Source organism: Cornus florida, unplaced genomic scaffold, assembly GCF_030987335.1.
Source record: "Cornus florida cultivar Cherokee Brave unplaced genomic scaffold, ASM3098733v1 CherokeeBrave_3.0.0_Hap2_Chr03, whole genome shotgun sequence".
NCBI classification, from domain to species: Eukaryota; Viridiplantae; Streptophyta; class Magnoliopsida; order Cornales; family Cornaceae; genus Cornus; species Cornus florida.
In genome coordinates this window covers 14,031,389-14,044,144 of record NW_026775573.1, presented here as the reverse complement: position 1 = coordinate 14,044,144, position 12,756 = coordinate 14,031,389, and the positions used below count along the sequence as shown (strand labels likewise).

The 12,756-nt window shown below is 35.0% G+C and overlaps 2 protein-coding genes across 3 annotated transcripts; both read left to right on the top strand.

The window, feature by feature from the left end:
- The first annotated feature begins 1,110 nt into the window (after positions 1-1,110).
- Positions 1,111-2,292, top strand: LOC132301132 (F-box protein CPR1-like). The gene has a single exon (XM_059798411.1). The coding sequence runs from the start codon at positions 1,111-1,113 to the stop codon at positions 2,290-2,292; it is 1,182 nt and encodes a 393-aa protein (XP_059654394.1).
- LOC132299582 (F-box protein CPR1-like) lies at positions 1,121-11,401 on the top strand. 2 transcript variants are annotated; one of them, XM_059796298.1, is made up of 2 exons: positions 1,121-1,241; positions 8,198-10,629. In XM_059796298.1, the coding sequence occupies exon 2, from the start codon at positions 8,200-8,202 to the stop codon at positions 9,394-9,396; it is 1,197 nt and encodes a 398-aa protein (XP_059652281.1). In that variant the 5' UTR covers positions 1,121-1,241; positions 8,198-8,199; the 3' UTR covers positions 9,397-10,629. The 2 variants fall into 2 exon arrangements, 1 of the variants encoding a protein (XP_059652281.1); XR_009480147.1 differs by lacking the exon at positions 1,121-1,241 and adding an exon at positions 10,636-11,401 and having other exon boundaries at positions 7,108-9,509.
- The last annotated feature ends 1,355 nt before the right edge of the window (positions 11,402-12,756 follow it).

Here is a 12,756-nt window from a genome sequence, read left to right as displayed (position 1 = left end):
TATTTTTATAATCTTTTCTTTTATTTAAGTATTAGTTATAGCAGTAACCATAATTTTATTACGAGCCGTGATACTCACGCTGAGAGCATCAGCGACTCTTGTGTGTGTATATATATATTTTTGTGGAAATATGATTAGTTTATTATACATTTTCGGTAAAAATATATATTCCAATAATAGTCAACTATTGTCAAATATAGAGCCCATAATTTTTACAAACTTAGTTAATAAATTATTAATTAATTAATGAAATGAGAAAGAGGGTGGAGAAAGAAAATATACTAATATGACTGTGTAAAAAGGTTGTGTAAAATACACAGCAATTTTACATAATGATGACATGATAGTATATCTTAACCGACTGCAAAAATTTTAAAAAATTTATACATCATATATGAGAGTGTATATTTTACACAAAAAAGTGTTTTAACATACTATATTCTAAACAATTGCAATGAATTGTCTAACCAAATACTTTTTAATTGTTATTTATACCAAATACAACTAAGTAATGTGAGTTTCACTTCCTTATTTGTTCCATAATTCAAATACAACTAAGTAGCAGGGGCTTCACTTCCTTATTTGTTTCATAATTAACCAATTAAAAAAAAATAAATGTAATAATTTACTACAATTATTAGATACAAAAATCATTTTCCTTTTATTATTATTATTATTACCAATTGATCATAACAATAAAAAAATAGAATTGTAACAATCATTTTCTAAAACTATTCTTATTATTAAAATTTTATTATTTATAATAAAAAATATTATTTTCGATTTAAACTTTTATTTTATACATAACAGTTTATTTTTTCTTTCTTTCCAGGTGTTGCTGAATGATTGAGTTATTGAAGATAAAATATTGAGAGGGGGTTTTAGAGAAAAATGAAAAAAAAAAAAAAAAAAAAAAAAAACCAAATTGCAACTCCGTGCTCAACCAGCAGAGCTAGGGTTTGTGATGCTCGCGAACTTTTTCCCTCCTTTTGATTCTCCAATCTCCTACTCTTCTTTTAACCATTTCCAAGTTTCATCAATCTCTCTCTAGATCAGATTTCATCTCTTCTCTCTCACATGCAAACATTTAGTGTTCGTTTAATAGCAGCGATGGGAAGAAGAAAAAGGCGGAAGCGATCGGCAAAGGGGAAGAGAGAGAAGCAATCGGTGGCGGAGCTTCCGGAGGAAGTAATCGACGACATTCTCACCCGACTACGGGTGGAAGATCTGCTACGTTTCAGGTGCGTTTCGAAACGATGGTGTGCCCTAATTGACTCACCCATGTTCATAAAATTGCATCTCAACCAATCACTTCAAACTGGAACCAATTTGAGTTTAATTCTGAAAAGTAATAGTAACTTATATTCAGTAGACTTAGATATGCTTGATTGTGTCTTGAAACTTGGTGGTGAATCTGGTGATGGTGTCTCACGTTTAGACGTTGTAGAAGTCCATAGCCCCTTCAAAGCTGAGGCCAGATGGACTGATGTAGAAGGTTCGTGCAATGGTTTGATCTTTTTGTATGGTATAAAAGATGAAGCCATTGCATTGTTAAATCCTTCCACCAATGATTACAGAATTTTACCTCCAATGTCACGTGGCGATGGCACTTCCTACCCATTTCATGGACTAGTGTATGATCCTGTCGGTGATGATTACAAAATAATTAAGATTATGCAGTTCTATGGTGATAATGATTCCTTTTCCCACAAAGTAATGGTTTATAGTTTAAGATCGAATATGTGGAGGCGGATTTGTGAGAGCTTCAGTTATTACCTTTACTTGAATATTAAAAGTTCATCTTCTGGTGTGCCGGTCAATGGTGCTTTGCATTGGTTAGCTCGTCGTGGTCGGGTAGATTTATTTGACATTGTTGTTGCTTTTGATCCTGTGGATGAGGAACACTGGGAAGTGCAGGTGCCACAGGTTCCTAGTTGTAATTACGGGATCTTGGGGGTTTTAGGTGGATGTTTGTGCATATTTTATGTTACTGAGGAAGATCATTCTGAAACCACTGTTGAATTATGGATCATGAATGATTATATGGTGGAATCGTCATGGACAAAACTCTTAACGGTAACGGTGCCAAAGGTCAATTACATGGATAATATCATGCAGTGGTTAAAGGTTTTGGCTTCTTCCAATTGCAATAGGAAAGTTAACTTGTACTGTGTGCTTGGTAAATTAATTTGTTATGACCTGAAAGAGAAAAGGGATGTGAATCTTGGCACTGGTTCATTTTCTGAGGATGTTAATGTGAAGAGCCTTGTTAAGCTTAATCATTATCAATGAATTGGCATTCTATAATTGTTGCTGCGATTTATGAGGAGGGGTCTGGTTTTGGGGGAGCTGTTAAGTTTTAAGAAAGCAACAATTCTATTATGGTGACCCATAAAGGATTTCGAGTATCTTTATAAATTCTGTGTGTTTTGTTTTGTTATCTAAATATGTTTTAACCTTGTGATCATGTTTGGCAAATTATGATAGTTTGACTTGGTTTGCACCTTTTGTTGTGCTTTAAGCTTTGCTAACTCCTTGTATTAGAGAAAAATGTATTAGAAAACACTTTGAATGGATTAGTGGAATGACTATGCTAATTATGTTAAGACATAGAATATATAAATAATGGAGTTCGATGTGGATTGTTGGTATTTGGGAACAAAGCCCTGGTTCACCCTTCCCATGCTGGTTTGATTACGGAAAGAATTAACATTTCTTCACATAAATTTCAAAGCTATGCTTTTTGATACTATGCTAGTAAACTATCTATCATTGTGTTCCATGCTTTCATATTATAGTGTCTTCATGCGTGGTGGATAGTATTGCATACAGAACCAACATTGTTTCAAATATAAAGATTGTTAGGCCAAACTAGTAAAATCAATTTCATCATGATTTTATTCACAGTTTTCTCCTTTAAAAGCTTTGATACGTAGGCAACTTCTATCTAACTTGTTGGGTACTTCTTTATCGAGTGCTTTTTATCTTACTGAGAGTATGTGCAGAGCTAGTTCATTTTAAGGAACCTATTTTGAATGTCTTCTTTCTTCAATGACTATTTTATAGGATTCTTTCATGTATGCTCTCTCTCTCTCTCCCTCCCTCACACACTTCAATGATGATTTTCTAAGGTTCTTTCATGTATGCTCTCTCTCTCTCCCTCCCTCCCTCACACACACACAACACCAGTTTGTGTCCATGCATCTACCTGTTAAAATGAAATCTACACTTTGCAGAGTTGTCGATACGAAACATCATGACTTTGTAAATATGAATGCTTATGCCCATGCCCACTTATGATATGTTGGATTAAAACCGTCCTTTCTTTTTCCAAAATAGATGTTGTTCATCAAAATTTATTGTATTAAAGTGCCTGCTAGGTAAAGAAGTAATTTCTTCCATTTCTTGGGTCTTTACTTTATTCCGAACCTTGAATCTCTTTTCCTATCGATTATTTGTCTTCCACCGGTTCCTCTTATGATTTGACTTTTCAATAACTTGTTTTCTTCAGCTCCTTTGATAATTGACTTTTTCCTTAATGTTCCTTTGTGCATGTACTCTCAAGGGGATGTTTCCCACCTGTGTAGACACTTCATTTTTTAAGCAGGATTAGCAATTTAGCATCCTCTAGTTCTATTTTAATTATGGTTTTTATCTTTTAAAATTGTGTTTCTCAATAAACCTTATTCAATTTAATCTAGTTTAAGCCCGTTTTCCACACTTAAATGGTTTTATAAGTCATTGTAAGGTTGTTAATTTTTGGATTGCTATCAAAGTCCCATTTAAATTAATATTAGTGCTATTTCAGGTTGAGAATATTTATTTTCCATACCTTGTATTCTCAAACCTTCTTTTCAATTTCATATCATTTTTAAAATTGATGGAACCTTTTCAAACTTTTTATAGGATTATGTTGTAAATTACCACGATGACCATGCTTCATCCATTTTTTAGGAGAGCTTAAGGCATTTCTTTAACATAAGTGAAACCTCATTCTTGAATCTTTACTAATTTATCCCAAATTTTCAAATGTCCTCAAAATGGAATTTTGCACTTACTTCTTAAACCTTAATTTTTGAATGGTGAAATAATATAAGAATTCAATTTTAGCTGTCAAAAATATTATTATTATTATTTTTTTTTTGTTCACTTTCCTAACTATTATTTATATATTTTTAGTATAGTTCAGGTTGGGAAGAATGTTATAAGGGGGAGCTTGTCTCAAATCGGATCTGGATAGAAAAATGAATGCTTATAAATGGGTGGGTGTGTAGTACTATTCAATATCTCAAACTTTTAAGTAAATGGACAAGCTCTCACCCCTTACACAAGGTTAGAAAGCAAAAAATTTTAAATTTATTAAGCCAAATGGGTTTGCAACTGTAATGAAATTGTGGGTATTAGGTCAAGTATTAATAATCTTCATGTAAAAAAATTCTAAAATTTTAAAGTAATATATTGAAAAAAGAATTTTTTTTTTTCTTTTTTCAAAAGAGTAAAATTAATGCGGAAAGGATTTAGTTTTTTTTTTTTTTTTCCACAACTCAATTCCAACGGAAGTGTCCTATTATATCACATCTAGAGCAGCCGCTTTTATGTTGTGCTTTTGGTAACGAATTTTATTTAAAAAGATTTTTGGAAGCAAAATCGTGAAAGCATGTTTGGAAAAGATGTTGCAAGTTTGAATAAATAAATGGCTAGTTAATAATGTTATTTTAGATTTTTTTTTTTTTTTGGGAACAAAGTTTTTGTTAGTAGTAATCAAAATTATCAAATGACGGTAAATATTAAACATGTTTCGTGTTTTTTTAAAAAATTTTTGGAAGCAAAATCATGAAAGCATGTTTGGTAGAAGATGTTGCAAGTTTGAAAAAATAAATGGTTAGTTAATAATGTCATTTTTTTTTTTTTTTTTGGAACAAAGTTTTTGTTAGTAGTAATCAAAATTATCAAATGACAGCAAATGTTACTAAATATGTTTTGTGTTTTTGTTTTGTTATAATATACTGGCAAGAGCAAAAAAACAAAGTAAAAGTAAAAGCCTTAGTTCATGCAAATTTCACTTGACAAAATAATTACAATATGCATGCTTAAGCAATCACACTTCATTTACGTACAGAGAGTATATTAATAAGTGGTTTGTTTAATTTTGAAATGAAAATATTAAAAATTATATATTTTAATATAACATTTTACCATATCATATTTTTATTCTCATGAATTATTCCTTTAAATGATGGAATATTGGCTGAAAATTAAATTTTCAGCAACTTTTCAAAAATAACAAGCAACTTTTTAGCATTTTTATGTCAAATACAATATCGCTGGTTAGAACTTAGAACTGTTTAGAGAGAGTAAATTTGACTTGAAAATCTAGTTAGCATTTTTAACCTAATAGAGAAAATCTGACTCAATGTTTCCTAGCACATGTCCAAAAGGGCACACCTCTGTTTTTTTTTTTTTTGGCACCATGAACTTCCCTAGTAGGGACCTATTCTTACTCTATGAAACCATATTTTTTTTTTTTTTTTGATTTGAAATCAACCCATTTGTGTATTTAGAATAAGTTGAAATTTAATTGAAACATAAATATATTTTTTTAGCATTTTTATTGTTATTAATTAATTAGAATTACAATCTTATACAGTAATTCACTAAAGAGTAAAGAAGGCAATGGTCTTCAGATTACTCCTCTAACTACTAACCGACCATTGTCTGATAAAATTACAAATTTCTAACTAAATAATTTATAAATTTAGCAAAATTCCATCATTTTGCGCAAGATTTGGGGACATTGTATTTTGTCATTTCAAACCTCGTGAAATTCAATTCCATTTTAAAATCATTTTGAATCCCAAATTCCATTGTTTCAAACATAGCTAGGTGTCACGTTCCGATTCTTAACAACGCCATGAGCATAGAAGACACGCATGCTGGTTGGCTAAGAACATTCATTGACTGTGAATGGTTCCAGGGAAGAGGCGTGCATGACCACAAGATGGTACCTCTTCAGAGTTCAGGCAGGTCGACTCGGTTCAGTTCGAAGTGCTTGTCGCTAGTCGTGAACTTGACTATGAAGAAGGGAGTTGGACATCCCTGCACAAACTGGTCGGGAGTTGGAGCCGTTCCCCTGATGAGACCAAGGTAGGTCGAAACCAGTCAACGTGTATCCTTGGAAGGGCAGGTCGTGGTGGCTGACCAGAGCGCTTGCGCGAGCTGAAGCAACGCCTTGGTGTCGCACGGGCCGTGCCGCTGCGCCAAATCTCTAGGCCTGTGACAAATGGTATCAAAGTAGGATTTGGGGTAAAGCACAAAGGGGTGCCCCCTTGTCGATCCGGGGGTCTTGAGAATGAAGTGGGTGCACTAAAGCGTCGATGGGCAATCAATGCTGTTGGAGGAGAGCCTCCATCTCTCCAGAAAGATGCGTCCTTTAAAGCCGGAGGGCCACGCGCGCCAAAGTTTTTGCAAGTTCAAGAGGCATGCAAACCGTTGTGAAGGGCGGGTATCAAGTCAGCCGGAGGGCCCTTGTTTGCTCGGGGTGTCACGGAGGCGGCATAACGTGGGGTTGCGTCTCGAAGAAGTGGGCGTCCCTTTAGCCCGAAACCTTATCATTGGGCGAGTGCAGCCAGGGGTTGTACAAGGAAGCGATGGTGGGCAGGCGAGCATACCACTCGGAGGAGAGAGACTTTGGAATGTTGGATGCAGTGGTTCAGTGCCGCACTGCGACGAGGGCGTCGCAGGATTTGGGTGGGGGAGAATGTCACGTTCCAATTCCTAACGACGCCATGAGCATAGAAGACACGCATGTTGGTTGGCTAAGAATATTCATTGACTGGAAATGGTTCCAGGGAAGGGGTGTGCAGGACCACAAGATGGTACCTCTTCAGAGTTCAGGCAGGTCAACTCGGTTCAGTTCGAGGTGCTTGTCGCTAGTCGTGGACTTGACTATGAAGAAGGGAGTTGGTTATCCTTGCACAAACTGGTCGGGAGTTGGAGCCGTTCCCCTGATGAGACCAAGGCAGGTTGAAATCAGTCAGGATGTATTCTTGGGAGGGCAGGTCGTGGTGGTTGACCAGGGCGCTTGTGCGAGCTGAAGCAACGCCTTGGTGCCGCACGGGCCGTGCTGCTGTGCCAAATCTCTAGGCCCGTGACATAGGGCTGTGAAAACAGCGATGAGAGAGACTCAGGCAGAAGCGGGAAAGGGGAAGAGAGAGAAGCAATCGGTGGCGGAGCTTCCGGAGAATTTGATCGATGACATTCTCATCCGACTATCAATCGAAGATCTGTTACGTTTCAAGTGCGTTTCCAAATGATTGTATATCCCAATCGACTCACCTATCTGTTGGAGCTACTTGCATAATCAATCGGATGCTTTGATATCAGTTGTTGTGACAAGAACGCAAAAATAACGTCGTTCGAGGAATAATCACAAGCAATCACGAATAATAAAAATGACACACAAAAACTTCGTCTTCACTATTGAGGTGGACAAGTCCTCTTTAATTATAAAAAATAAATTAAAAAAATTAAAGAATACTGGTAAGTACGTTTTCCTATCATTTTTTATTTGGTAATTAAAAATAGAAACATGATAGGGCCGAATGATTTTCTCAAATAAGTCTTGAGTACACATCATCTGCCTAAAACAAAGATTTTTGTTTAATGAAATTTATGAATCGAAAATCCTTTAAATTCAAAAATTATAAAAAAACACATCAAAAAATTAGAAAATACAAAATAAAAGTAATAAAAAAAACAATTGGAGAGTTTTACTCATTCCTATTGAGGATATTTGAATATTCAAAAGTCAGGGCACGAGTAGTTCGGGGAAAAAAATTGAATCAAATACAATTTTTTTACACAATTATGTGTTTTCAGTTTTTTAAGAATAAAAAATTATTTTCATCATTATTAACCAAGCTCTTAATTTTTCTTTGTTGTTGTCCGATTGAATTATTAAAGATAAAGACTTATTGAGAGGGGGGTTTTAGAGAGGAAAAAAAAAAAACCCAAATTGCAGTGCTCAACCAGCAGAGCTTAGGGTTTGTGATGCTCGCGAGCTTTTTCCTGCCTTTTGAATCTCCAATCTCCTACTCTTCTTTTAACCATTTCCAAGTTTCATCACTTTCTCTCTCTCTAGATCAGATTTTGTCTTTTCTCTCTCACATGCAAACATTTAGTGTTCGTTTAATAGCAGCGATGGGAAAAAGACAGAGGCGGAAGCGATCGGCAAAGCGGAAGAGAGAGAAGCAATCGGTGACGGAGCTTCCGGAGGAAGTGATCGACTACATTCTCACCCGACTACCGGTGAAAGATCTGCTACGTTTCAGGTGCGTTTCGAAACGATGGTGTGCCCTAATTGACTCACCCATGTTCATAAAATTGCATCTCAACCAATCACTTCAAACTGGAACCTCCAATTTGAGTTTGATTCTGAAAAATGGTACTAACTTATATTCAGTAGACATAGATATGCTTGATGTTGTCTTGAAGGCTGGTGGTGATAGTGTCCCACGTTTAGACGTTGTACAAGTCCATAACCCCTTCAAATTTGAGGCCCGTTGGACTGATGTAGACGGTTCGTGCAATGGTTTGATCCTTTTGTATGGTATAAAAGATGAAGCCATTGCATTGTTAAATCCTTCCACCAATGCTTACAGAATTTTACCTCCATTGTCACGTGGCAATGCCTCTAGCTACCCATTTCATGGACTAGTGTATGATCCTGTCGGCGATGATTACAAAATAATTAAGATTATGCAGTTCTATGGTGATAATGATTCCTTTTACCACAAAGTAATGGTTTATAGCTTAAGATCAAATATGTGGAGGCGGATTTGTGAGAGCTTCAGTTATTACCTTTTCTTCAATTGGAAAAGTTTATCTTCTGGCGTGCTGGTCAATGGTGCTTTGCATTGGTTAGCTCGTCGTGATCGGGTGGATTTATTTGACATTGTTGTTGCTTTTGATCCTGTGGATGAGGAATACCAGGAAGTGCAGGTGCCACAAGTTCCTAGTTGTAATCACGGGATCTTGGGGGTTGTAGGTAGACGTTTGTGTATATTTTATATTACTGAGGAAGATCATTCTGAAGCCGCTGTTGAATTATGGATCATGAATGATTATATGGTGGAGTCGTCATGGACAAAACAGTGTACGGTAATGGTGCCAAAGGAAAAGGCCAGTTACGTGGATGATATCATGGAGTGTTTGAAGGTTTTGGCTTCTTCCAATAATATCCTGCTGTGGGCTTCTTCCAATTGCGATAGCTTGTTCCGTATGTTTGGTAGATTTAATTGTTATGACCTGAAAGAGAAAAGGGATGTGAATCTTGGCGGTTCATCTGCTAAGGAAGTTAATGTGAAGAGCCTTGTTAAGCTTAGTCATTATCAATGAATTGAAATTCTATAATTGTTTGCTGCGATTTATGTGGAGGGGTCTTGTTTTCAGGGAGCTGTTATGTTTCTAAGAAAGCATGATTCTATTATGGCGACCATAAAGGATTTCGGGTATCTTTATAAATTCTGTGTGTTTTGTTTTGTTATGTAAATATGTTTCAACCTTGTGATCACGGTTGGCAAATTATGATAGTTTGACGTGGTTTGCACCTTCCGTCGTGCTTTAAGCTTTGCTAACTCCTTGTATTAGAGAAAACTATATTAGAAAACACTTTGAATGGATTAGTGGAATGATGATGCTAGTTACGTTAAGAGGTAGAATATATAAATAATGGAGTTAGATGTGGATTCTTGGTATTTGGGAACAAAGCACTGATTCACCTTTCCCATGCTGGTTTGATTACGGAAAGAATTAACATTTCTTCACTTTAATTTCATAGCTATGCTATTTGATATAGCACTAGTGAACTATCTATCATCGTCTTCCATGCTTTAATATTATAGTGTCTTCATGCGTGGTGGATAGCATTGCATACAGAATCAAGATTGTTTCAAATATAAAGATAGTTATGCCAAACTAGTAAAATCAATTTCGTCACGATTTTATTCACAGTTTTCTCCTTTAAAAGCTTTGATATGTAGGCAACTTCTATCTCACTTGCTGGGTACTTCTTTAGCGAGTGCTTTATATTTTACTGAAAGTATGTGCAGAGGAACTAGTTCATTTTAAGGAGCCTATTTTGAATGTCTTTCTTTCTTCAATGATTATTTTCTAAGATTCTTTCATGTTATGACTCTCCCTCACACACACATGCAGAGGAAGTAGTTCATTGTAAGGAACCTATTTTGAATGTCTTTCTTTCTTCAATGATTATTTTCTAAGATTCTTTCATGTTACGACTCTCCCTCGCGCACACACCACACCAGTTGTGTCCGTGCATTTACCTGTCAAAATGAAATCCACACTATGCAAAGCTGTCGATTCTGAACCTCATGACTTTGTAAATATGAATGTTTGTGCCCATGTCTGCTTATGATCTGTTGGATTAAAATCTTCCTTTCTTTTTCCCAATTTCCTTCTTTCTTTTCTTCCATTTCTTGGGTCTTTACTTTATTCTGAACCTTGAATCTCTTTTCCTGGTATTTTTTTGTCTTCCATTCCAGTTCCCCTTATAATTGACTTTTCAATAACTTTTTTTCTTCAGCTCTTTTGATAATTGACTTTTCCTTAATGTAGCATTTGGGAGCACCGGATGGGCGTTAAATTGCCTTGATTTCCTTGACACTAAGGGAAATGCAAAATCTTCACCTCATTAACATTTTGGGAGGATCTTATTCAATAGCAAGCATTCAGTGGAAAAGAAACGCTGCCACTAACCTGGTTCTGGTTCGGAAGATTTGTCTCTCCTTTATGGTTTACCATACGTGGGAAGAACGGAATAAAAGAATCTTCAGAGTAAAGGAATCCACTCAAAGAGTAGTCCTGAAGAATGGAATGAAAGAATCTTCAGAGTAAAGGAATCCACTCAAAGAGTAGTCCTGGCCAAGATCAATTACTCAATCACCTCGATTTTGAAATTGGAATTCCTCCGTAATTGCAACTCATCTAGAAGCATCCTCAATGATTGGAATCTTTCGCTCTCTTGTTGTCGTCCCCCTCCAAGACCGCCAGACTGAACTAATTCCGGCCGCCACTCATTTAGGGCTACCACCGGAATGTTTGCTAACTTTCTCCATTAACGGCTAATTGTCCGTTAATTGCAGTTATTAGCTTGTTTTTGGGCTTTCGATTTTTCCTTGTTTTGGGCCTAAATTTTTGGGTTGCTTTGTCGCCTTCGTTGGGCTGTACTTGGCCAAAGGGCCCACACTGTAATTGCCTTAATATTTATTTCAGTTGCTTAATTTTTTGAAAAAAAAAAACTTGTACAAATCTACTTAATATAAGGTTAATTCATTATTGGAATGAGAAAGAGGGACGAGAAAGGATATTTTCCTACAAAAAATATGTAATATTTTTATATTTATTTATATTACTATTTAGTAATTATTCATAGGAATATATAATTTGGCACTTTGACTTTATATATATATATATATATCTTTAATTCAAATAAATAAGTTTTATAATTATCTTTATCTAAAAAACTATATATATATTGTATCCCCAAAGATTATACTATAAATATATGTCATCTTTATATTTTATTTGATTTTTTAGATAAAGATAATTATAAAACTTATTTATTTGAATTAAAGATATATATATATATATATATATATATATATATATATATATATATATTGTATCTCCAAAGATTGTACTCTAAATATATATATATATATATTTTGTATCTCCAAAGATTATACTCTAAATATATATCATTTTCTTCCATGCCTTTGTGTTATTCTTCATTCCTGTTGAATTTAGTTGAACTAAATTCAACTAAATTTACTTGAACTTCTTACCAAGGGCAGAAGGCTTACATGTTACCCTTGATCATATATGCTCTCTCTCTCTCTCTCTCACAAATACACCACACCACATCAGCTGTGCTCATGCATCTACCATGTCCACTTATCATATGTTGTTTAAAATCGACCATTTTATTTTGTTTCTTTCTCTTTCCCAAATATTTGCTCGTCAAAATTTATTGTATTAAAGCTAGGTACACAAGTCTCTCTTTTTTTTTTTTTTTCCTTTTGTTGGGTTTTTTTTACCTTATTGCTTAAAACCTTAAGCTATGTTTGGTACGGTGGTAAGAAAAGAAAAGAAAAGATAGATAGATAGGAATAGGAAAGGAAAAAAGAAAAGAATAGGAAAGAAAAGATATTGTTAAACATTTATGGCATTTGATCGATAATAAAAGAGCAGAAAGAAAATGATAATTGTCATGGAGCAAAAGTAAAGAAAAAGTAACTTAAAGAATGTACTATTATACTGATTCTCATAGATATTGTCTTTTATCAAAATGTACACACAAATTTTGTAAGTCTGCAATAGAAACAAAATATGGGGCAAATAGAATTTTATTAATTTATGAATGTGGAGTACAATCCTTTGTAATATCTTTTACAAAAAAGAATGGTCCTCTGATTCGATCTCCTTGTTTTTGGTTGGTTGGATCCAAGGGCTGCACGAGCTTGTTCTTGAATCACTGTGGAATCTGATGAAGAACGGTACGTTGTTGGATGTGCTTGATGTTCTTCGCTTTTGGGTCGATTCTGAATTTGTGTCTCTGGATTTCTGAGTCTCTGAACTTCTGAATTTGTGTCTGAATTTGTAGACTTCTGAATTCTGAATCTTCTCCCCTTTTTCTTCCTCCAAACCTCTATTTATAGGCTTCTTGGATTAATAGGA